Genomic DNA, 23,500 nt, shown 5'->3' on the forward strand with positions numbered 1-23,500 from the left:
CCCACACAGGCGCGGGACGGGGGGCTGGCCTAGATGTGGGGGAGGTCGGGGGCCCCGGCTTCGGGAGTCGAGAGCCCGCCTCTGCCCACAACAAGCCAAAGGGTCGTTTCAGAACGTTTATTTGGATAACTGAAGGAGTCTCGTTTGTAACCAAGATGGAATTCACAGTATGTTGTTACATTCACACTTAAAAAATATATCTCTATGTACAGGACTTTGCAAATCGATGTAAACATACATTACTTTCCAAGTCCTTTCTCCCCTTCGCCTGGAGGAGAAAGAAAAAAGCCACCCAACAAGGCCACCCCTTCAAAATAACTTTAATACAAAGACTGCAAATATCTCTAAATCAAAAATGTGGTTCACCTGATGTAGCGGGCGTCATGGGAAAGAACATCTCGGAATGAAAGCGATGGCAACAGCCTGACCTCAGATGGAACTGGACGATTTAAAATTGAGTTTCCAGGAAAAATAGGCACTGATTTCTAGAAGGAAAGTCACTCCTTACTGAAGCTATTTACTGAGCCAATATGGCTGGTTAACACCTCCCTAGTATAAAGGAACCCAGTGCACTCTCGACGACACCGCTGAAACCAAGCACACGGTCGATCCCAATGGGCATTGCCCAGGCTCCCTGAAAGCCGCTGTCCCCACTCCCCAGCTGTGGAGGGTCCCCCAATTTCATCCCGTGGGGCCAGTCACTTCTTCCCATACTGCAAGTGTCTAGCATTATACAAGGTACCCTGCTGCTCACCCACTGAAACTACTCTTCAAGTTGGTTAGAAAACTTGGTAAAAAACAAAAGGACAAAAAGGCCTTCACGTTATCTCATCCAGGCTGCCCGCCCCAGCCCCCCACGGGAGGCATGCCGGGTGGGGGGATGGGTGGGGGCACAGGGGGCTGCCCTCCAGGGGGCACCGCTGGAGGTGGATAGCTAGCAGGTGGCAGGCCCAGGCCTGGAGGAGGGTGAGGTGGGACCGCATGGGTGGGGGGCAGGCGCGGGGGTGGGGGTGGGAAGTTGGGGTTGTAGGTGGGTGGAGGTGGGGGATAGCCGGGAGTAGGGGGGGGAATGGCGGGTGGGGGGAAGGAGGCTGGGGGAGGGGGCACTGGCGGCGGGGGCGGGTTGGGGGGATAAACATGTGGGTGGTAGGGTAGGTGAGCCGGTGGCCCATAGGCGGGGGGCAGGGCGCCGTAGGAGGGCCCCTCGGTCTTCATCATGGACTGCAGGCTCTGGTAGCCCTCTCCCGACATGTAGGAGCTGGTGGTGGACATCCCGGTAATGTAGCTGGAGGGCGGTGGGGGCGGGGGCCGGTGTGGCAGCGGCGGCGGCTGGTGCACAGGGGCCGGGTGGGCCGGAGGAGGAATCTGGACTTTGGGAAGCTCACTGCCATCCACAGGGCCTGGGGGTTCAGCCTCACCTAAGGCAGCCGTGAGGGGGGGCTTCCGGTCTGCAGAGGAGAGACAAGTCACTGCCCAGTACAGGGCGGCCCTGCGGTGCCCAGGGCAGCGGCCGGACCTACCGACAGCCTTGGCCGCGGAGGCCAGCGCGGGAGAGCACGGCGGCTCTCGGGGTTCCGGTGCTGCCAGCACTGGTGGGCTGCTGTGGAGGCCCCAGGGCGGGTCCATGGCGAGCAGACCTCGCACCTTCGCCATCAGCTCACCCCATGCCTGCCACACAGCCCTCCCATCCACCAACCCGCGACCAGGGTCTCCCCCCGTGACCCCAAGCACACCAGCGCGGGGGGGCCCAGCAGCTCAGGGAGACCCCTCTTCTGCCTGTCTGCACATGCCGACAGCCCAAGGCCACCTGCAAGCCTGCCCGTGGTGCTGGCGTTGCCAGGACGCCCCAGCGCCGGTGTGGCGACAAGGTGGCAGGTACGCAAAGGACGGACCAGTCTCTGACGATCCCAGTGAAGCCACACGTGCAGGATCCCATTTCCACCTCACGGAGGAGGTTCTCGCTCCAGCGCCACGGGCCTTGGAGCAGCTTCCGCGGAAGACGAGCGGGCCTGGCCGGCAGCACCAGCGGCTCCCTGAGCGCCTCCTGCCATGGGCTCTCCCACAGGCTTCTGGCCTCAGCTCTCCCCGCCCCTTACCTCAGGGTTTTCCCTGTGACTGCCCCTCCTCCTTGAGGGTCAGACCAGGGGAAGCCAACACCAAGACAGGGTGTCCTTTCTAAGGCAGCCCCCAAGTCAAAGATAAGTCACAGGCCTTGAGGAGGCGCTGGTCCCCCTACTTTTCCTCGAGGGCTCCTGGAGCCGAGCTCCTTGCAGTCCTGACTGTGCACCCAGAAACGCCATGTGCCCAGGGAGGCGGCAAACAGCTATCGCCTGCGCCGTCCACCCCAGGGCAATGTTCTCGCCAAAGCGGGTGCGAGCAGCTCAGGACTCCCTCTGTGGTGAGCAGCCGGCCACTGCTCAGCCAGCAGTCGCCACGCCTGTGGACAGCCTGTGTTAGGCCAGGACGGGACTGGAGCCCTTTGGTTCTAGAAGCTAACTGGAGGAGCCAACTATGAATCAAAGTTGGCAGGAACCACCTGGGTCCAGACGTGCTCTGCCAGCCCCGAGAACTCGCCTCCTGTGACACCAAGTCGCCCATGCACCCACCTGCCCCACGACATGAGTGGGAACAAAGCAGCATCTCCTGTCAGCTCCACTCCCTTGGTACACTCTGCCTCTGAATGCCCCGTGACCCAGTGCCACTTCTTGCCTCCTGTGCCTCCTGCATGGGAACCGTGGCTCTTCTCTCCTAATGTGTGACTCCTGCGCCACCCGCCACAGACACCTGCTCCGAGGGAGCCCCGCGGCCTCCCACCAGCCCTGTGCTTCCAGCTCCACCTCTGCAGGCGCAAGCCACCCCAGCCCCGCGGGAGCACCCTGGGTTCTGCAGTGCTCCCAACGCCCTGCCCGTGCCACCTCCACCTCCTGGTGGCACCCCCCTCCCCGCGGGCTGGAGGCCTGCACGGACGCGTAGGGCTCATTAAAGTCACACTGAAGCACGGAACGTGGGTTTACTCCCATGTGGAGAACGACACCTCTATTCTTTCACTTCACAAACTACCACGACTGATGAAAAGCAAAGACGCTTACTAGGCCACAGGCACAGGATTCTAGGAGCCTGTAGACCGGCCCCAGGCCTGGCAGCAGCAGCAGCAGCCAATGGGACGTGCCGACGGAAGTTCACTGAAGTCTCCAGAACGTCTACCACCCTCTAGAAAACACACCTAACGGCTGCCTTCTCCCATTTCACGCTGCCAGAGGTAGACGCTTCTCTACAAGCTTCTCCTCCACTTTTAACGCTTCAAGGAGGCTTCCTAGCACGCTGTGTACCTGTTGAGAACTTTTCATTCTTTAATTTATTCTCCACGTGACTCAGAACAATTGCTTATTCTTCGTAATGTACTGAGAAGATCCTGCCAACGGGAAGCAGACGCGAGACGGGTCTGAGCCGCAGCAGTCCCGCCCGCATCCGGGCACCTTCATAAGCTGGCCGGCTTTGTTTTCCTAAAACTGATTCTAAATTCATTTATCTTGGGTAGTTCGCTTTTTCTGGATGTGAGAGGTCAGACAATATTCACATATACTTTGAATTTACAACATCTCCAAAATGTCTGGTTGGTTAAAAAACAACTTTTGAAAGATTCTTGGTCATTACTGTCTTTTAAAATTTTGACTACAAAGTCTCCTTCTACAAACACTTGTCAGGACTTCCCGAGCCTGGCGTCAGAAATGCTCGCGAGCTGGCATCGGCGCCCGGGCGGCTTCCCAAAGCACTTACCTGGCGGCGGGTGGGCCGGAGGCAGCGGAGGGTGAGTGGGCTCAAGTTTGGGGACTTTAGGTGGTGGCGGTTCTAAAAAAAAAAAGAAAAGGTAGGTCAGGAGTGCTCGGGACTCCGGGGGACCCGCGGAGGCATCAGCTCCAGCATCATGTACGAGAAGAGCACACACCAGCCCCCCCTCCACCCTCACACCCCTCCGAAAATAAAAACCCTCTCGCTGAAAACAGTCCTTTCACCTTTACCCCAACTTCCCCTCCCAACAGCGGACAACCGTTACCAAGGCTATGCCCCAAGAACTCCCTGGATGCAGAACACGAGCCTGCCGGGCAGAGACGCTCGTACGTGCGCTCAGGGGAGGCACTGCCGCTCCTCTCTTTAGGCACATTTTCAATTTCTTTTCTCTCCCCAGTGCGCAGCCCCGGTTGGCAGCCTGTCAGGGGCAGCCCAGGAGCAGGCATGGGTAGTGTGGGAGGCTGGTGCCACAAGCGAAGCTGTCAGGACCTTTGTGGCCACAGAAACAGCCCAGCCACAGGCCCCAGGAGGCCCCGGGCCCAGACTCTTCACAACAGTTCCGCGTCCAGGCTCTCCCAGACAGAGGGCAAGCAAGCTCTTTGGCACACGTGGTTTGGCTCCTTCTCCCCGCACTCTGGCCCCAGCCTGTGCACTACTCGGACCCACTTCCCCTCTGGTGGGGTTTCCTCTGTTCCCGAGCACAGGCTGAGTCCTCTCTCTCCTCTTTATCGGAGACCAAGCCCCTCTGGAGGGGGAGGAACTGTAAACCCAGCTCCAGCTTCTCTCCTCCCAAACCCTGACCTGGCCTTCCCACACTGGGCCCGGCCCTGCAGCTGCCAGAGTGTTCCCTCCTCACACCTGCCCCGCCCAGCCTGGGGCTCCCCTCCTGCCCTCCCAGCGAAAGCCGCTGGCTCAGCACTGCCCGACCACGTGTGTAACTTCAAGTTTTCCTGTAGCCATATTATAAAGTAAAAGGAGGTGAAATTTTAATCATCTTTTATTTAACCCACTATACCACACATTTTTTCACTTTGATGTGTCATGGATGTAAACATTTACCTTCTTTGTTCTGAGAAATTCCTTGAGCACACGGTACTGAAGGCACGTGGCCATGCAGGCAGTGTTTCCAGAGCGCCACAGACACCTGGAGCGGTGGTGGGTGCTGCTCATCAGTCGGAGCCTGACCCCCACCCCGTTCATAGTGCTCACTGATGCTGCCTTTGCCAGGTCTCACCTGGATATTGCCAGCTTCTCCCCATTCCCAACCATTTGTCCTGTTACTGCTGCCTGGACACTCTGTGACAAGCTCAGACTGTGCCATCCACTCTCCTGCGCCGAGGCTCCCACTGTCTGCGCAAAAGCCATCTTCCTCCAGGGTGCCTGCCAGCTGGTCCCTACCACCTCTGTGGTCCCATCCAAAGCTGCTTCCTGTCAACTCCTCACATGCCATTCGGCTCCTCTACTCACTTCGTCTGTCCACCTCTAGCCCCACCCCCTCAGCTCCGCGCAAAGCCTACCCTCGTCCATGCGCAAGTGTGTGGCCTCTTTCTAGTGTCTCACACCTGCCGTCTGTCCCCCTGGTAGGCAGGTCAAAACAGACCTGTACCAAATTCATCACTGCCTAAAGCTCCTAAGAAAAACACAGCTTCTGGTAACTTGAAGATTTCACAACAGTTCAGGGAGTAGCTCCCCAAGCCCACCCTTGGCACTGGGCACCAGCAGAGCCAGGAGACGTGGTCAGGCCCTCAGAGGGCTCAGCATGGTGCCCACCGACAGACCGCTCATCTCCAGTTTTCTCTTCTGGAATCCCTGAGCTTTTGCACACTCTGTTTGCCTTCAATACAGGAACAGATCAAGCGACTCTGCGTACTACAGGTCTAGGGGGAGGTGCTCAAAGGCGCAGGGCCGGCGCCAGCGGCATCTTTGGTCAGCACTGGCCTGCGATGTCCTTCCCCCACCCTTGGCTGCAGAGCTCAGGCGCCTGGCTCTCCACAAAGCAGATGCTGCCTCAGAAGCTCTCCTGCATCGCAGTGCCACTGCGTTGTGCAGATGAGTGCGCCTTTGTTGCCACTGGTGCTCCTGGTACCGGCACCTTCTGTCAGAGCACAGTCTGGGAAATAGGCGGGGACGCGTAGGCGGGGGGTGCAGTTTGTGTTGGGCCCTAAAGCTAACTTTTAAGGGCAAACTAAATCTGAGAAGAAACCATACTGAGAATCTAAAGTTTTGATAAAGGAACAACTAACAAAAAAAAAGAAATAACAAAATTAGAACAGGAAATTACCTGCGGCTTTATTCTCTTCTTTGGGTGAAACAACCTGTTTCAAAAGAAAACACACGACTGTTAGCCAGGACCCTGGTGCCAGGGGAGGCTGATTAGTGGTGCTAACATCACACTGCAGAACATAGCCTCAGAGGAAAAGTCATTTGCCTTGACCTTGAAGGACAAACCTACTTCCTTTTCTTTGCCCTTTTCAAATGAGACAGAATTACTAACTTTTTTGAACAGGGAGTGCTGAGCAGTAAGAGTCCAGCTACCTTCCACACTGGCCTCATGTAACCAGTGGTGCTGATGGCAAGCATCTGTCCATGTGGCTGCCTCCTCCAGCTGGGGGGGTGGGGGGGGCCCATCTGTGCTCCGTGTGTTACTTGCAGCACCAGCAGCCCGGCTCCTACTGCTGGACAATGCAGTCACAGCAGTGACGGGCTATCATCGCACACCTGTGAGGATGGCCACGGGAGAAAGGACAAGGGACAACCAGTGCTGGCGATGCCGCAGGGGGAAGGGGCCCTGTACCCATGGGGGTGCAAGCTGGAGCTGCCACTGTGGAAAACAGTGTGGCGACGCCACAAAAAAACTAGGACTAGAAATTCCCTATGATCCAGTTATCCCACTTCCGGGAACGTGGAAATACCGACCGTGTCCATGGCAGCACTGCCCGCAGGGGTAAGGGCAGCATGGGACCAGACAAAGGTGGGGGGACACGGAAGATGTGGGCGTACACGTGGTGGATACGACCCAGCTATGAAAAGATGAAATCCTGCCAACTGCACTAACATGGACGGCCTGAGAAGGGGATTAAGCCCAGGTAGATAAGCCGGAGAAAGACAGGCCGCATGATTTCACTCATATGGAGGTTAAGAAACAAAACAAATTAACAATTAAAAAAAAGGCAATGACAAACTCTTAGACTACAAGGATGAAATAGTCGTTCCCAGCAGGAAGGGCTGCGGGGTGGGGGAGCAGATAAAAGGGGGGCCTGTATGGTGAAGGATGGGGGTGTGCTCACAGTGTAGACGGACAGATGGAGACAGAGAAACTGCACTGCAGGCTGTCACATAAACCAGTGTTACCTCAGTAAAAACAAATAATTAAGGCACGAAACGCTGAAGAGCCGGAGGGAGTGAGAGACGCCACCCCACAAGTTTTGGCAGACACAGCAACGACACCCCAGGGGGTGTGGGGCCCTCTGGGGGACAACAGTCCTCCTGCTTCCTGGAGGCACCCCTGTGATCATGTCTGTTTCCAGGTCCCGGGAACACGCAGCCAGGTGGTGAATTCAGGTATCGAGCTTTGGCCCTGGTGTCCTTTGGACCCCTGAGGAATGGGAAGGTGCCACTCACCACAGGGCGCTTGGCCTGTCGGGGGGGACTAGGCTGCGGGGATGGCTTCTTGGGTGGCTGGGCCGGCGGGGGTGGCTGTGGTGGGGCCGGCGGCTGCGCATCCTTCTGCGGGGGCTGGGGTGGGTCAGCTCCTGGAGCCGGCTGTGGCGGTGGCACTTGTGGCACTTGTGGTGTAGGCTGGAGAGATGGGGGCTGCTGCAGCTGATGGGGGGTGTGATGAGGCATCTGTTGTTTTCCTTGTGAGTAAAGATCCAGGATTTGGTGGCAGATGTCTAAATGAGAGGCAACAGTTACATTGACCGCCAATCAATATTTCAGACAAAATTTCACCCAGTAAATAAAATCAGCCCATTCCCCTGTCAGGTACAATTTCCCAAAGAGAACCAAGAGGTGGGGTCACCCTGGCAAGCCCCCAAAGCCCTACAGGGCACAGCACTGGCTCCATCTGCATGCTGCCAAAACTATGCTTGCATGGAGTGACTTAGTAGAGAGTTTCATGAAAGCAGCTTCTGCAGATGAAGCGCACGCGGCCACGCCCAGGGCGCCAGCTCCACGAGGAAGACTTTGGACCCGGAGCCCTTGGCAGAGAACTCAGAAAGCCCAGTACCTTCCAGAACGTCCACAGGGACATCTTGCACGAACTGCTCCCACCACCTCCTGTACATGGGTTTGGAGGTCCACTCTTGTATTTCAAATTTGCACAAACGTCCTGCAAGATACATCACTGCCACGGCTATGATCTCTGGCTCCCACTGTAGTGACAAGGTTGTGCAGAGGCTGGTTCAAGGAGAAAAGAAGGCGCACAGCTTGAGCACTCTGATGGAGGCCGCATGCCAGTGGGCCTTTTCTTCCCCACACACAACCAAGTAAAACTTATTTTAGGGTCTCCTAAAGGTACCACAATAAGTTACTGCAAACGCAGCTACTAATCTGTTCCTGAAAGGAACAGAGGACCCCAACACACGGGGATTGTGAGCTGGGGTCCCGTTTCATGAGCAACACCAGCAACAGCTGTTGTCTTTGCCCCACTGCACTTCTCTGCTGGTGACTGTCCCCCACTCCCAGACATTCTGGCCCCCCACCCACAGTGGCAGCTGCTTTGATCCAGGGGCGCTAAAACCGTAGAATGAAACGACTTTGAGGTATTCAGTCATAAAAATTCTCCAGCATATTATTTTGGACTCAGGTGTCAAACTGGTGATAAAACATCTGCATGTTAGAGACCCATGACTCAGCTGCAGCAGGAAACTTGGGTTTTTGCCTCCTCTGCCATGAGCCGGCCCTTTAGGCTGGGGCCTGTCAATGTCCTCGGTACAAAACAGAGTCTGCCATGAACTACCAGCAAGTCCTGCCTATTTTAAAACAATACAATGAAACCAATATCTGAATAGGTGTACCTGTCATTGACAAATGTCCATGCCATTTGAACCAACTTCTGAATTTTGTTTTTATCACCTAGAAATGGGGAAAAAAGGGCAAATTAGCAATAGGAAGGGAAAGGACTGCACAAGAAGGAACAGTGCTTATCCAAAGCCTACTGTGTGCTTGGCACCACCTCCACCCCCAGCACAGAGCTTCCTGCGGGAAATGAGGGCAGCAGCAGGCCCAAGAACTGCCTCGTCTCCTGCACTTGACCCAGGCGAGCACGGGGACGGGAAACCTGGCTCTGAGACGGATTTTATTAGGCTATTTAAAAGAGCCTGACTCATTTTCCGGCCTCATATCACTTGGCAACTGGATGACAGAATCTGTTTATACATAAAAGGAAAGGGTATTAGCAGCTCCAATACTGAATTGTTTCGGCAAGCTATGTTCTGGGTACGTGACACGCGGAAGTGTTTCTCATGTCTGAGTAGGGTCATCATATTATCGTGAGGACGTTAACAAGTTCTTTTAAGTTCTTTCCCCCTTACCTTTGAGCTGTTTTGCATACTTGAGTAGGAACTGATATGGATGTTCTACCTGTAAATCAAACTTTATAGTCTGTAGTAAGATTCTCTCCAGGACCATGACTTCTTCCTAAAAGTAAAAAAAAAAACAATGTTGGGAACAGCAATTTTATTCCTAAGTCTGAAACACCATTAAAAAAGTTAACTTTCCTATTACTTTTGCTGCTCTATTTTATTTTTATTTATTTATTTATTTAAAAAAAATATTTCTTTATACAAGCACTGGGTACAGTCAGAAGCGCGGGAGGGTGAGAGACTCCACCAGAGCCAGAGCAGGGAGCAGAGCAGGCAGAAGGACCGAAGTACACTGCTGAGGGGAGCAGCGGGTGGCAGGAGAGGTCTGTGCGCCATGTGGGACCCTCCTCCGGTGGCCGGGGAGCAGCCAGGGATTGAACCGGCGCTGCAGAGGCTGCAGGCAGCTTCACAACCCAGCGCTCAACCGCTGCACCACCGGGGAGGCCCGCTGCTCTGTTTTAGCAACTATTTTGTATTTCTATTCTCTCCCCTCTCCTGCCCTTTCTGACATGCTCAGACAGTAGAAATTTCTGAAAAATAACTAAAGTAGGAATTGAGGTGAAAAAAGATTAAACTTTGAAAGATACTGGAAACAAAATAAACAGTCTCAGAAATGTTATTACTTTCAACATATGAACCCCCCTTTACAAAACAGAGCCTTCCTTTATAGCAATGATTATTACTCCCCTTTATCAAGAAGTTTCTTGTTTCTGCATGTTTACCCCCACTTGAATTTTAATATCATTTTACTTAGTGTCATTCTAGAAAAAAAGAAAGCTATTGCTGTTCTGATTGTGAACTCAATGAATTGACAGAACAAGTTGGAGAAATGTTTTAAGGGCACTGAACTTCTAAGGACACTGAGTCCTCCTAGCAAACACTGATTAAAATCTTCTCAGTCCATCAGTAGTTTTAGGTTCCTCTCCTCCCCACCCCAACACGGCTTTTAGAACTTCCTTATAAGGGTTACCCCTGGACATTTAACTTTGCTACTGCGATCCTTCTTTCTTCCATGAACATGAACAGAGACTTCCTGACGCCACCCACCGCCCAGCCTGACTGTATATGGCACTTACAGGCAGGGTAAGAGGTAGTCAGGGTTGTGGTTATCAGGGCTCTGTGTGAGAAGAACAATGAGAGAATGACTTGCTCGCACAGAGAAGAAAGGATTTTGTAGGAGACTGAAAGGCTGATGGTCAGCAGCTGGGTAAATCCATGAACTCAATCCACTCCCCCCGAGAAGCCAGGCCAGCCCGGGCTCTCACTGAGAGTGTGGCGTTTCTTCCCAGGGCACACGGGTGGTCCCACCTGGAGACATTATTCCTAACGCTAAGGTTTTTCTAGCTGTGAGTCTCAAATGTTCTTTTCCAGGAAAACTTTCTAAAATCTTTAAAACTTGCATTCAGAATTTTTAAAAAATCCAGCTAATATCGTTTTTCTCCTGTTCTGTCACCACCTGTTTCCCAGAAGCTTCAACCTGTCTTCTAAATTTAGAAACAATCTGTCACCAAGTGTGCTGATTGGTTTCCCAGCCGCAGCCCATATAGTATTACAAGGTAGCCCAAGGCCTGCCCCCTCTTTGTGCTCCAAATATTCAATGAATGGGGTAATTACAGGTTCGTGTGCAAACAGCATTCCATGGAGGACTTTCCCTCTGCTGAGAAGCCTCGTCTGGCGGCCCTGTCTAGGGTGCTGGCTGGCTGCTCTCACTACACCTTTAAGCGGTCCCTCATAGCACTGATCACTTCATCAGCTAGCTACATGACTCTTCGATTGAAGTCTGTCACCACTCAACTGTCCAGTCCGTGAAAGTGATGGCCATGTCGTCTGTTTAACAGCCAAGTGCCTCACGCAATGACTGGAACAAACATTTGCTGAACTCATGAGGAATTAATATAATGGGGGAACAAGATGGTTCAAGCAAAGCGAATTAGGGCAAAAATGTTCTGCCTGACTCATGATCTTATTTTCCCAAACTGCTTTTATCATCTCTTTAAAAGAATTACTCTCTTCTCCTCTCTGTCCTTGCCGTTGGCCCCAGCGCAGGCCTGGGGAGGCTGTTGGGGTTGCTAAGACTGCGCACTGGCAGTCAGGGCAGATGGCCCCGGAGCCCCCAGGCGGCTAATGCCCCCCACCCCCGCTGTCTTCCGGCCCTGAGCCCCAGAGGTGCTACCCCTGGTCTGCCTGGCTCACAAAGTGGCTCGCAATGGGATTGGGGAAGTTGAAAGCGAGCGGGGACTTCTCAAAGGCAGCAGGGGATGACACGCACCAGCGGCTGCCCCCACAGGGACTGCCTCTGTGACCACAGTCTCCCCTCTGTACCATCAGACACCCTGGTCCAAACACCCTGGCGGCTACCTTACAGTCCGCGCTCAGCGACGCTTCTGTCAGCGAGGCCTGCACACAGGACAGCAGCCAACCAGCTCTGCCAAACAGCCTGGGCGTGCCAAGGGCTCGCCACCCAGGTCTGCGTGCCATCCCGGTGGCAGCTACGTGATCTTCCCCTCATCTGACGGAAGACTGGCACACAGGGACAGCCACTGTCACACATGAGGGAAGCTCTAACCTAAGGCCGCCCCTAGGAATCATGACATGAGGGCAGGAAGTTATGATTCTTACCTTTGGGTCATCTCCAAACTGGCCAAACTGCACATCATTTAATAAACTACGAGCTGTTTTGATGATATCTTTACATTTTTTTGGAGTTTCTTCCACTTTCCCAGCCAGAAAGAGACAACAGGCTCCTGTCACCTGAAGGGAGACACAAAGCTGCTGAGGTTATCGACGCTCCCCAGAACCAGAAGTGAGGGGTCTGGCGCCACGACGGACTGGTCCCCTTCCTCCTGTCTTCCTCGTTCTCATTCCCAAATGCACATATACACCCCCAAACTGGCTTCAGAAACTGTTTTAAATTTATGTCACATCAAGCAAAGTAGCTACCAGAAAGGAAAAGCGCCACAGAAAGGTGCTTTCTGGTTGCGGGGCAGTCTAAGGGCTCACAACTCTGGGGACGAGTCTCCTGCTTGTCCCGCGGGCCCCACTTCTACACCACTGCCCACACTCCTGCCCCCCATCAAGCTGCCAGGAACCAGAGCAGGATTCTACAGCACTGGAGTCTAACTGGAAAAAACAAAGTTCAAACTTGATTTTGTTTATATATATTGGATGTGCCATATAAAAGCAAACACTTTCTGGAAAATACTGTTAAGAAGAGACTACAAGTAGTCCGCCAAATGGTGTGGACATAACAACACGTGACAGAGGATGGTATCAAAATGCAAATACTTACATATCTTGGGAACTGCTTGAAGGAATGAAACATATAGAAGCGATGAAAATAAATTATTCCAGTTGCCAGGGTATCATAGTGTCTGTGGTTCTGGTTAAGGACTTTAGGCAAGAATTTTTACAGGTGATGTTCTTAGTTAAATGCAGAAAAACAATAAAGACCGATAGTACCAAGTGAGTCAGAGGTAAAGTAAACATTCTTGGGGGTACAGCAGGTGGCTGGGAATCTCGGGGTATGGGGATCCTGATACAAGGACCAGCTAGCTGCAGTCTACATTTTTACCTAGGTCAGGCTTCCCGCCTTTAACAACCTTCCCCCATGATCACGGGGGTCTCCTCCCGGTGACCACCTGCCCAATGGCTATGTCTACACATTTCGATGGCAAACAGGAAACAGAAAACCCAGAAGACTTAAGCAAATCAACAATAACTTTAAGCCACAAGGACAGGGAAGAGCCCTTTCAGTGCTGGTGTGGCTGCACACTGCCGACAGTGTCCAGCCGGCTCTCGCTGGTGGGAGGGAGCTATGCAGATTAGATTCCAGGGAGCATCAGGATACAGTCCCAAACGTGTGCCCACATCGAAGATGAAGCGAGCCCCCTCTCGGCGGTACCGGGCCTCAGTGGCTGGATCGAGTCCTTCCAGCTGCGAGGGTGTATGAGCCAGGTCTTTCTTATCCCAGTACCAACATGGTTTTGTGTGGTCCAGGTTTGCTGAAGTGACTGAAGGGCTTGAATTTTCTTTATTTTCCTTCATTTATTGAAGTAGACTTGTTCTTTCCAAAAGAGTCTCTGAAAATGCTAGAATCCTGAGAAAGGGAAGCAGCAGCAGAGTTGGGAAGGGATGACCCACATCAAACCAGCGCGGGGATCAGAAATCAGAAGCAAGCTGCAGCCCCCGGCCGGACCTGGTGTGGAATCCAGGCTTCCCGGAGCAACACGACTACACATCGTGTGTTAGATAACCCCCACCCCGACACCTCCTCACCCCACGCTCAGAGCACAAGCAGGTCCCCAATTTCACAGTGATTTAACTCCAAGAGTCTTTCTTCCTCTCCAGTCTAAGGGTTAAACCTACACAGAATTTTGAAAGAAACTGACCTCCATGTGTCTCTTTTCTTCTGCCTTTCTTCGTTAGACACAGTTCCCTCAAGCTGGTCTAGATTCTGGTTTCTCACTAAAGAAACCCCGGCCAGTTCCAAACCCCTAAGATTTATGCTCCCAAACTACCCATTTCTTCCAGCTAGTAGCCCCATCAAAATTCCCCCTTTTCAGTTTACTTAATTTCACTTGAGCACTGTCACCGAGAGAAGTCACCAGGCCGAAGGAGCGCACACCCCTTCAGTGCAGAAACTGGATGTGGGTGCGGTGCTTTGGTGGGGCGGGGGGCAAGTAGAGGGGCTGGCCCATGAGGGAAGGAGTGTCTTTAAAGTTCTCTTGCTTCCCACCCCCTTCTCTTTTGTTCAGAATAAAGAGATGCTGGAAAAGCTTCACAGTTGAGAAACGAAAACAAAAACAAGGGCTCTCGTCTGGAGGCCCTTCCTGATGCAGAGCTGTCTGTCCACTGAGTCAGAGAACAGAGCTTTCAACAGGGCAGCTGGGGGCTGTGACCAGGCGGCTGGGGCCAGGTCATTCTCGTTATTAAAAAAGAAACAGCAGTTTCACCCAGCTCTGGGGCAGCGCCCTGGGGTCCTCTGGAAGCCCAACCTGGCCTGCGTGCCCCTCCCCTGTGGTGGGAAAGGTGACACGGTGGGCTGAGAGCTCCCTCCTCCTCCCACCTGGGCGCACTGAAGGGAACCTGATCTTTCCTCCAACAGGAAGAATTAAGTCCCTGGAGAAAAACAATCTTCACGAGCTAATTTTCACTTTTGTGTGTGACTAAACTAGGCAAAGGTCAGGGCCGCATGGAGGCGAGAACAATGATGTCCTTGGGAAACAGAAAATGCTCATGATCACAAGTCGTGACGAGGTAATCATGTCTTACCTATGGGACTGACAAAAACTCCAGAAGTTTGACACATGCTGTGAGCAAAGCCAGGGAGAAGTGGGCGCTCGCACCCACTGCTGGTGGGAATACTAAATGCATATGCATTTGCTCTTTGACTCAGCGATGTGATTTCCAAGACCGCATTCTAAAGCTACCATACAAATACGAAACAATGTAGGACAAGATTATTTGCCTGCATGTTGGTATCAAAGGATATGAAATCAGAACAAGCATCCCTAGTTTTCTGAAAGTAATGAAAAGGAAAAAGGGTAGCCAGCTGCAATGGGGAAGAACAAGATAGAAAGGACACAACTGGGGACAAGACTTCTTCTGAGTTCACCTTTTCAGGTAACTTTGACTTAAAAAAAAATCAAGAAAACCTATTGTTTCTAAATAATTGCAGATTTGCAGAAGAGCTGTCAAGACAGTACAGAGAATTCTGCACACAGTCATCCTGCTTCCCCTAATGTCATCATTTGATACAACCAAGCTTCATTAAAACTGAGCCATCAATATTGATACCTCATTATCTAAATCACAGCTTGTATGTTCAGGTTTTCTGTTCCGGGATCTAATCCAGGACACTGCTCTGTATGCACCGTGTCTTATTTCTTTAGTGTCTTCTAATTTGTAACAGTTTCTTAGCCTTCTCTTGTTTTTCACGACCTTGCCAGTTTTGAAGATTATTAGGCAGATTAAAAGATCTCTTGATTTGGGTGTGTCCAATGTCTTCCCAGGGCCCGAGTGGAGCTTAGGGAAGACTGGCACAGAAGCCAACTGGCCCTTGCCAATCACCTGGCTGCAGGGGGAAGCGACAGGAGAATGGTTTCTTACTGCTAATGCCAGCCACCACTACGGGACCAGGCTGATGCCTGCCAGGCTTCCTGCTGTAAGTTTCTGTTTTCCCTTTTTACTTTCTATTCCTCAGAAGTGAGTCATGGGGTCCAGCCCACACTGGAGGGTTAGGGAATTCAGCTCTACCTCCTGGAAGAAACATCAGAGAACGTGTGGACATTTGTTAAAAATACACAGCAGCTAGTAAATATCTGAGGAGTGACCACTGCAATGTAAGGCACTGTGCAAGCGCCCATTTCTCCTTGAAGCCTTGGCCATGAGTTTTTTAGCACTCACCTGAGGATCAGCCTGCCACAATTACTACTGCCACCATTGCTATTCCAATGGTGATGTCCTCTTTTCCTCCTTCAACAATATTTGAAATTCTTTTGTAAGAAAGATTTGTTCCTACTCACCATTTATTTAATCATTTATATTAGTATGGACTACTGATACTTATTTTATTCTTTGAGTCATAACACACATGATATATTTATTTTGTTGCTCCAATTATCCCAGCTATAGCTATTGAGAGTAGTGCTTCCAGAATGGTTCCTGGGTCCTTATGTAATGTGATTTTTTAATTATATAGCTAACATATTCATGGACTTAGCTAAGTAGATAAGCAAATCCTAAAACTCAAAATGAACCCAGCATACACCAAGCAGGAAACTGGGCCACACAGAAAGAACGACCAAGTAATTTCTGATCTGAGGGAGATATATATTCTTAGGACAAAAAGAACTGCAAAGAAATCTTAAACTTCTACTATAATGCACTGTTAGTAGGAGCACTAAAATGATAATTATCAACCACTTCTTGTGCACTGCAGGATAAAGCAAATATGTAAATGCAAATATTGTTAGGAATCCAGATTTTCAATGCAAAGAAAACAAGCACAAATTCAAAAGTTAAGGAAAAACCCATAATGTTAACTTTCAATTGAAAATATCAAAATAAACCATGGTTAGAAACATACACACACGCAGCCCTGCTCTGTCTCCAGGGCGGGAAGTGCCACACTCCTAGGACTGGACACGCCCAGTCTTCAAGACCAGGTCCCCCCTGGTGCTGGGGCTTGCCAGGGACAGGCTTCGGTTAATGGAAGCCTATCGCTGACTTAGCAGCCAGCACGGCCAATTCAGGGGATTGTCCCACTGGACCATTCAAGGAATCTTTGAGTATTAAAAAGAAAAATGACTATGATTGATTGTAAAAGAGTGACTAGAAGTCCACGCATCCATAACAACATACAGATGTGTGTAAAAAGCACATTATGCACAGAAAATCTACTTTGTTAGTACTGGTAATAATTACCGTGAAAAAAGTACCTTTACTTTCACAAAAATGACCAAACTTGGCACCACTAATAGGGTGAAAACCCGCTGTTATGTGCCTCCTGATGTGATGCAGTATGAAATAAATATCACTACCTACGTAGGCTACTTGGCCCCCAAAAGCTTAACTGGAACAAGTCTGAGTTCCAGTCCATAGTAAAAACTGCGGGCAAAACAGAGGGAAAGCTCAGCGCATAAGAAAGCTGTCAGTCACATGCAGGAAGTACGACACCCCGCAGAACAACTGTCCTGGTCTCTTCAGAAAACTCAGTGTCATCAACATACAAAGAGATGGGAGAGCTCGTAGGGTTGAAGAGACTGAAGAGGCGCAACGCGTGACACTGCGCGACCGCATCCTACGCTTTGTTTTTGAAAGAAGCTATAAAAAATATTTTGAGCATTTAGAGAAATTTTAATATAGACTTTATATAAGATGGCATTAGGGAATTGCTGTCAGTTTTTTTAGGGGCAATGAGGATACTGTGATGACACAGAACAAATTTATTCTTAGGCCGAAGTACTAGGGTAAAATGTCATGAAATCTGCAACTTACTTTCAACTGGCTTGGCTAGAGCCCACACTCACACCGGAAAGGCGGCAAAATGTCAGCGCGTGTCCAGTCTAGGCCATAGGTAAACAAGCAGTCACTGTACTCTTCTTCCACTGAATAAAAAGTTTGGGGAAACAATCACATAAGATACTTAAGAGAAGAGGACTCCTGCACCCCTCCCCCATCAGACTCTCTCGGTAGCCCAGGAATACTTGCTTACATCTGTGTTTTATACATGAAAACAAATTTTAATTGCATTAGCGCATACAAAAAGCCCACTGATTTTAAGTGCATGGTGTAATAATTTTCAAGTGGATACACCATGAAGTCAACTCCGCCTGGGAAGCAGGTAAACAATGCCCCAGAAGTTCTCCTCACCCCTCTCCTGATCACTATCCCCGGAACCATAACCACCCTCCTGACCTCTCTCCCCATCAACTGCTCTCCCCTACTTCTGAAGGCCTGAGGAATGATCAGTCTTACAACTGGTCCCTTTTGCTCAATACCATGCTAGTGGGATACCTCTCTGGTGTCTGAAGCAGTCGTCATTCCTTCTCGTTACTGTGAAGCTGTGTTTTCCATCAGAAGTGAATTTCCCTATTATGGGGACATTTAGCAATGTCTGGAGACATTTTTGGCTGTCATAATTGGAGGTCTGCTTCTGGCTTCTAATGATTAGAGGCCAGGAATGTTGCTGAACATTCTATAATGCACAGAACTCCCTATGACAAGGACCTAACTGCTTCAAAATACCAATACCACTGATGCTGAGAATCCCTGCTGTATAAAATTCCATTCCATGACTATGGCACAATCTATTTCTCCATTTTACTGTGGGCAGACTTTCAAAATGTTTCTGGTTTTTTATGTTTAATAATAGTAACAAACACCCATGTACGTCCTTGTAGTAGGCAACATCTCAGCACATCCGTAACCTATGCATGTTATAACAGTCGGGAATCTCTAAGCTATATTAACAGTTCTCCACGTTCATCCAATATTTATTGAGCATTTACTATAAGCTAGGCCTCAGTGACACAGCAGGGACAAGACAGATGAGGTCTGCTGCACCTCCCCCTGCAAGGTCTTTGCCCCCCCAGAAGCTTACATTCTCATGGCAGAGACAAAGAGGAATAAGTGAGTTAATGTTTGTCAGGGAGTAGTTAAGTACCTTGAAGAGTAACACAGCATGGTAAGGGAGAGAAAGGGACGAGGTAGGGACTTCTGGAGATTTGCGGAGGGAAGATCAGTTGGGAGACTACAGTAGAAGAGGCAGAAAGAGGAAAAAGAGTAGTGGGGGGCGGGGGGCATCATAACTGACCACCGGCCAAGAATGGCAAGGGATGACATCGGGTTTGCTGACTAACACAGAAGGGTGTTACCAAAAAGAAAAATGGGAAAGGGAGGGTGGAGATGAAAAGAAGAACCTCTGAGGCAAAAGGGAAAGAAAAGCTTGAGGAAGATATTTAAAAAGCCATTGGTGTGGAGGAGATAAATCATGAGGATATCTCCATCTTGCCTGGGAAGCAGAGCGTGAAGACGTCTGCTGAGGGGAAAGGGTTAGGAATCACCCACAGAGATGGAGTAAGGGCGGGAAAGGATCAGTCCACAGAGAATGAGTCATAAACGTATCCAGACCTATTTTTCCCATCAGCAACTGGCCAAACCCTGTGCTAATAATCTCGTGTAGGTCCCTTAGACAGCAGGATAGAAAGACAATAAATGAAAGAGAGTGAAAACAATGTGCATAAATAGAACAGAAACAGTCCTCAAAATCATTCATCTCCCTGATAATCTTCTTGCTTCAGTTCTATAATCCTGTTTCCTATTACTCTTCAATTATCTTTTCATAAGACCCTCAAATTATAAATTTTCTCATTAGCAGCTTATGATTACTGCAAAAATGAGCGAGAGATTTATACCTTCCACAAAATAAAACTCTCCATAAACAAACTGAATGTCAAGGCATTTTAGCAATTCTTCAGGAATGTGCTTTAGCCATGTCATTTTACATGATGAAAGATTAAAAGTAATTTTTGGCATTTAGAATTATGGACGCTTATAAGTCGGAAACAACAAAGGTCCCTACTCAGCTTTCTGGTGTAGCACTGAAGTCCTCCTGAACAACACAGCGTGTGCTCGCTCACTCACCTCCACTTTCATTGGAGAGACCCTAATGTTGCAAAGCAGCCTGTGGTGTTGCTAGGTGTCAATCTTCATGTTACTTCTTGTTTTAACGTTACAGAATAGATAATGTCACAGATAGATAATATCTGTTCTGTTCATTAACAGGTGTTCTGTCCATACCCTGGATTTGGTACACAGATGGCACAGAATAATGAATGAATAAAATCTACTTTCAACCCATCTCTCTAGTTCCCATCTAGCTCCCCTAAGCCTTAAAAATAGATACCTTTCCCTTATCTATAATTGCCGTTCCGATCTGTGAAGGTAACTTTTATATTCCTTTCTTCTCCAGGGTAAAGAAACATCCACAATTTCTCAATGTGGTTTTTAGTGTTTCAAGACTCCCTTAAATACTAGCAGTCAAAATGGAAAACAATATTCTCTATGACCTGCGTAGCGCATGGGAGGAGGAAGTTATTCAGCACAGTAGGTGATACTGTTCTGAATGCTGCCTGTTCAGTAACATCTCCATTGTGTGCCCACTGAGCTGCAGCAGGCCTGCAAGCTATGTTTTGTGGCCTCACAATTCATCACTGAGAACATGGAGCAAGAGACATGAAGCAAATTGCTAAATTCAGAGAGCTGTCAATGGCAGAGCCAGTTTGTCATTGGACTAAGATACTGCCTTCCCTCATTCTGGTCATCATTTCAGTTTTATAAGGAGAAAATGATATCCTAAAACCACTTTTGTAAGGTCAGATCTTTCATCTCAAACACACATTGGTAAATTTTTGTTAACGTAATTACTCTTGGCGAATCTACACCTTGTTAGTTTCAGCCTACTACTTCCACCTTTTAGAATCCTGAGTGTCCACTAAAGGTTTTGAGAGCACTCATTAATTTGAGAAACATGTCTCCTGTATATTTAAAATTGGCAGTAAAAAACTGCTTAACAGAGTTGTCAGGGCGAGACTAGAGCCCTGTGGCTTACCTCCAAAGACCTCTCTTCAGACTGACATCAACTCATCAACAAACATTTTTAATTTGGTAATTTGAATGAATATAAATCACCTAATTGGACGTTCTCCAGAATCCATTTATCTCATGTCTACTAGGAGAGGAAGAGAGATAGGAAACCTGAATGGCCTCATGTCCAGTAATTCCTCATCCCTCACCAGTCTGGTAACTTAAAATGTACAACATGACTCGTCACGTGATTTTTTAAAAATGAAGTGCTATCGGTTTTAGCAAAATACACATTCCAGTCTTCACTTTAATTGCACTTTTAGGATCCCTCAAAAGCTACAATAAGTTTATAATCATATCTGATCTATAACTTATCTGAGCCTTAAAAACATGAATTAGAGTAAACCCAATTAGACTTTTTTTTTAAAAAAGATTTATCTATTTATGCATACAAGAACTGGGGTACAGGCCAGAGGTGTGGGGAGGTGAGAGGGAGGATTCACCAGAGACAGAGCAGGGAACAGAACAGGCAGACTGACTGAAACACACTGCTGAGGGGAGCAGTGGGTGAGACAGGAGAGGTCTGCTGCGCCATGTGGGCAGCCCCCTGGCTGGGGATCGAACACGTGCTGCAGTAGCTGTGGATAGCTTCATGTTTTCTCTTAACCCCTTGTGCCACTGTTAGGGGGAAAAGGATGTCCCAAAGCAAATTCCATATAGGCTTTGTGGACTCCACCCCCACCCCAGGTCAAAGCCAAAGACACTGGGAACTCCAAATCCCATCACCACCAAAGGGAAGGTGGGTGGGACCTGAGGGTGGGGTTAAGCAGCCAGATGGATACAAAAGGCAGACACGTGGGCTTTGGGGATCCCCCATTTTTGGCTCTCCGCCAGCTCGCAGCGTCCCCCCAGCTCTGAGAGTGACTTTGGATTTCCAGGTCGTCGGATCGGGTAGGACACATTAAAGACTTTATTTCCTTATTTTCTCCCTGAGTTGTACATTTTCCTTATTTCTTTTTCTCTTGTAAATAAACCTTTTATTAACCCTTTTGTGTGTGTGTCTGTAGTAGAGTATCCATAAGTCCCTTTAAAGCGCGCGGGTGAGGACCCACAGCCAGGAACCCGTTTAATATCCGGATTGCTCTATAACACCACCAGGGAGGCCCCTCAATTAGACTTTTTTTTAAATAATCTCAATTACCTGTAACTTAATCCCTCTTGATTTTGTTTGTCCTTACCAAATGTTAGAGAAAACAAACAGAAAACGTTTTTCTTCCTTCTATAAACTCATTGCTTCCATTATCTCCTGAAATGAACGAGTTCATTTAGTAGGTCAAAACTATGACCAATTTTTTTCTTTATGATACTCAGTTTTAAAAATGCCACTTAAAATGTAAGGTTTCATTAACCATTGGAATGTTTCTTGATTGCTCATTGGTGCAAATTATGTTTTTGAAATGGAACAGTGAACATGCTTTACACAAATACCAATTAATATATCTGAATAAGGTACGGCCATCTAATCAAAATGAAACAAAAGGAAAAAATTCTTAAAAATAGACACCTCTGGTAGCCACTTCGAAAAAAGAAAACTGAACAATCCTAATCATTATTTTTATAGTCAAGTTTACTTAACAGACAAGCATCCAAAGAACAGCAACGATCTATTCAAAATGTCTCTCAATACCACTGATAGAGAGTACCGCCATCCACTCATTCTTCACTCGGCAAAACGGAGAGCTTACTACATAGGTGCTGGGGATGCTCCTGAAAGTTCATTCTAGCAACATCATTCATACAAAGCTTCAAGGAGCGTCTACAATCGCAAGGCACTGTGCTGGCTATCTCTAAAGCGCGATTTAGAACGGGATACACAAATATTAAGTTTATCTAAAATAATAAAAGGCTACCCCCCAAGCAACCGACTTGATTAATCGGCCCTAAAGCCCCATGATTCAGCGAGAGCTCTGCTTAAATGGCAACCCAAATTTAGGAAGCGTTACCGACCATGCTTTGTGCCGATAAGAGACTAAGCGCTCACAGTTAACTTTCTGTAGAACGAGGCCCCTATTAATAAGCCAAATCAAACCAAACCACCGAGGGGAGAGGCGGGTAAGGCGCACGGGCAAGAACGAATCTAACCGCGGAAGTGCCTTTCCCTCCTTCCGAGTCTCATCCTTGGTTCTTCAGACTCCAAGGTCGGAGTGCCCAAGATGGGGAACAGCCCCCCAGCCTCGGGCCTAACCAAGGCTGAGATGGACACACTCACAAGTAATTAGGAAGATGTGGGTAGTCTGCGGCTGAGCGAGTGAGCGCCCAGGACCCCTGCCCCTTCTCTCCACCTGCTGGAAAAGTCCTCGAGCCCGAGCCGCCCCTCAGTGTGAGGGCTGCTGCCAGTTCTCGGGGCTTCGCCGGCTTTCCAGCTCCGCCCCTGCGCGGCAGACCCTCTCCCGCAGCCCGTCCCGCAGCCCCGCCGTCGCCCGCTAACTTCGATCGGCACCGGGGGATTGCGGAGGGAGGCGGAATCCGGGAAGAAACTGCGTCGGCGGAGGGCGGCAGTTGGCCGCACCCCACTCCGACCAGCAGGGACGCGGGAGGCGAGCCGCGCAGCCCGCGGTCGGCCGGTCACTCACCCCTCGCCTCAGGCAAGCCCCTTAGCGACGTCTCTCCTTGCTGACTGCGGCCATCTTGGACGGGGGAAGTCGGGGAGCTACGTCATCGCGCTGCGTCCGCGACGGAAAACAAGCGACGGGGGACGACTATCAACCAATCAGAAGAAAGCAGAGCTCTCCAACGAGGAAGGAGCCGCCGGTCTCCTCCCCGGCCCTCCCCTCGGGTCAGTCGCTGCCGCGGCCAGGAGGGGGAGGAGCCGACGAGAGGGCCCAACCCGTCGGTCCCGCCTCCTGGGGCCGGAGGGAACGCGGGAGCAACCGAACCTGCTAACGGAACTGGGGCGGGGGGCGGGGCCGGGGCGCGCGTTGTCCAATCAGCGCCTCGGTGTGGGCGCAACCCAGCCAATAGCGGCCCCGAGGCGGGCG

The 23,500-nt window shown here is 50.0% G+C and overlaps 2 protein-coding genes across 7 annotated transcripts in view; one reads left to right on the forward strand and one right to left on the reverse strand.

Annotated features, from left to right (window-relative positions):
• Positions 1-8: 8 nt before the first annotated feature.
• CCNK (cyclin K) lies at positions 9-23,426 on the reverse strand. 6 transcript variants are annotated; one of them, XM_037503927.2, is made up of 13 exons: positions 23,399-23,426; positions 23,096-23,221; positions 17,373-17,482; positions 13,222-13,470; positions 12,664-12,745; positions 11,994-12,125; positions 9,324-9,429; positions 8,808-8,865; positions 8,018-8,187; positions 7,411-7,682; positions 6,071-6,104; positions 3,778-3,849; positions 9-1,448 (listed from the first exon to the last, which is right to left on the reverse strand). In XM_037503927.2, exons 4-13 carry the CDS (start codon positions 13,416-13,418, stop codon positions 829-831), a joined length of 1,743 nt encoding a protein of 580 aa, XP_037359824.1. In that variant the 5' UTR covers positions 13,419-13,470; positions 17,373-17,482; positions 23,096-23,221; positions 23,399-23,426; the 3' UTR covers positions 9-828. The 6 variants fall into 6 exon arrangements, with proteins under 6 accessions (XP_037359824.1, XP_037359825.1, XP_037359823.1 ...); XM_037503928.2 differs by lacking the exons at positions 23,096-23,221; positions 23,399-23,426 and adding exons at positions 17,892-17,966; positions 19,521-22,879; XM_037503926.2 differs by lacking the exon at positions 23,399-23,426 and having other exon boundaries at positions 23,096-23,370.
• The window catches only part of SETD3 (SET domain containing 3, actin histidine methyltransferase), a 60,363-nt gene continuing 60,073 nt past the window's right edge, over positions 23,211-23,500 (forward strand). The window contains exon 1 of the mRNA XM_037503925.2: positions 23,211-23,298. The gene's annotated coding sequence lies outside the window, so the exon portion shown is untranslated. The remainder of the gene's footprint in view (positions 23,299-23,500) is intronic.

The sequence above is a fragment of the Talpa occidentalis genome, unplaced genomic scaffold (genome assembly GCF_014898055.3).
Source record: "Talpa occidentalis isolate TD23 unplaced genomic scaffold, MPIMG_talOcc4v2.1 talOcc4.11, whole genome shotgun sequence".
In the NCBI taxonomy this organism is placed as follows: domain Eukaryota; kingdom Metazoa; phylum Chordata; class Mammalia; order Eulipotyphla; family Talpidae; genus Talpa; species Talpa occidentalis.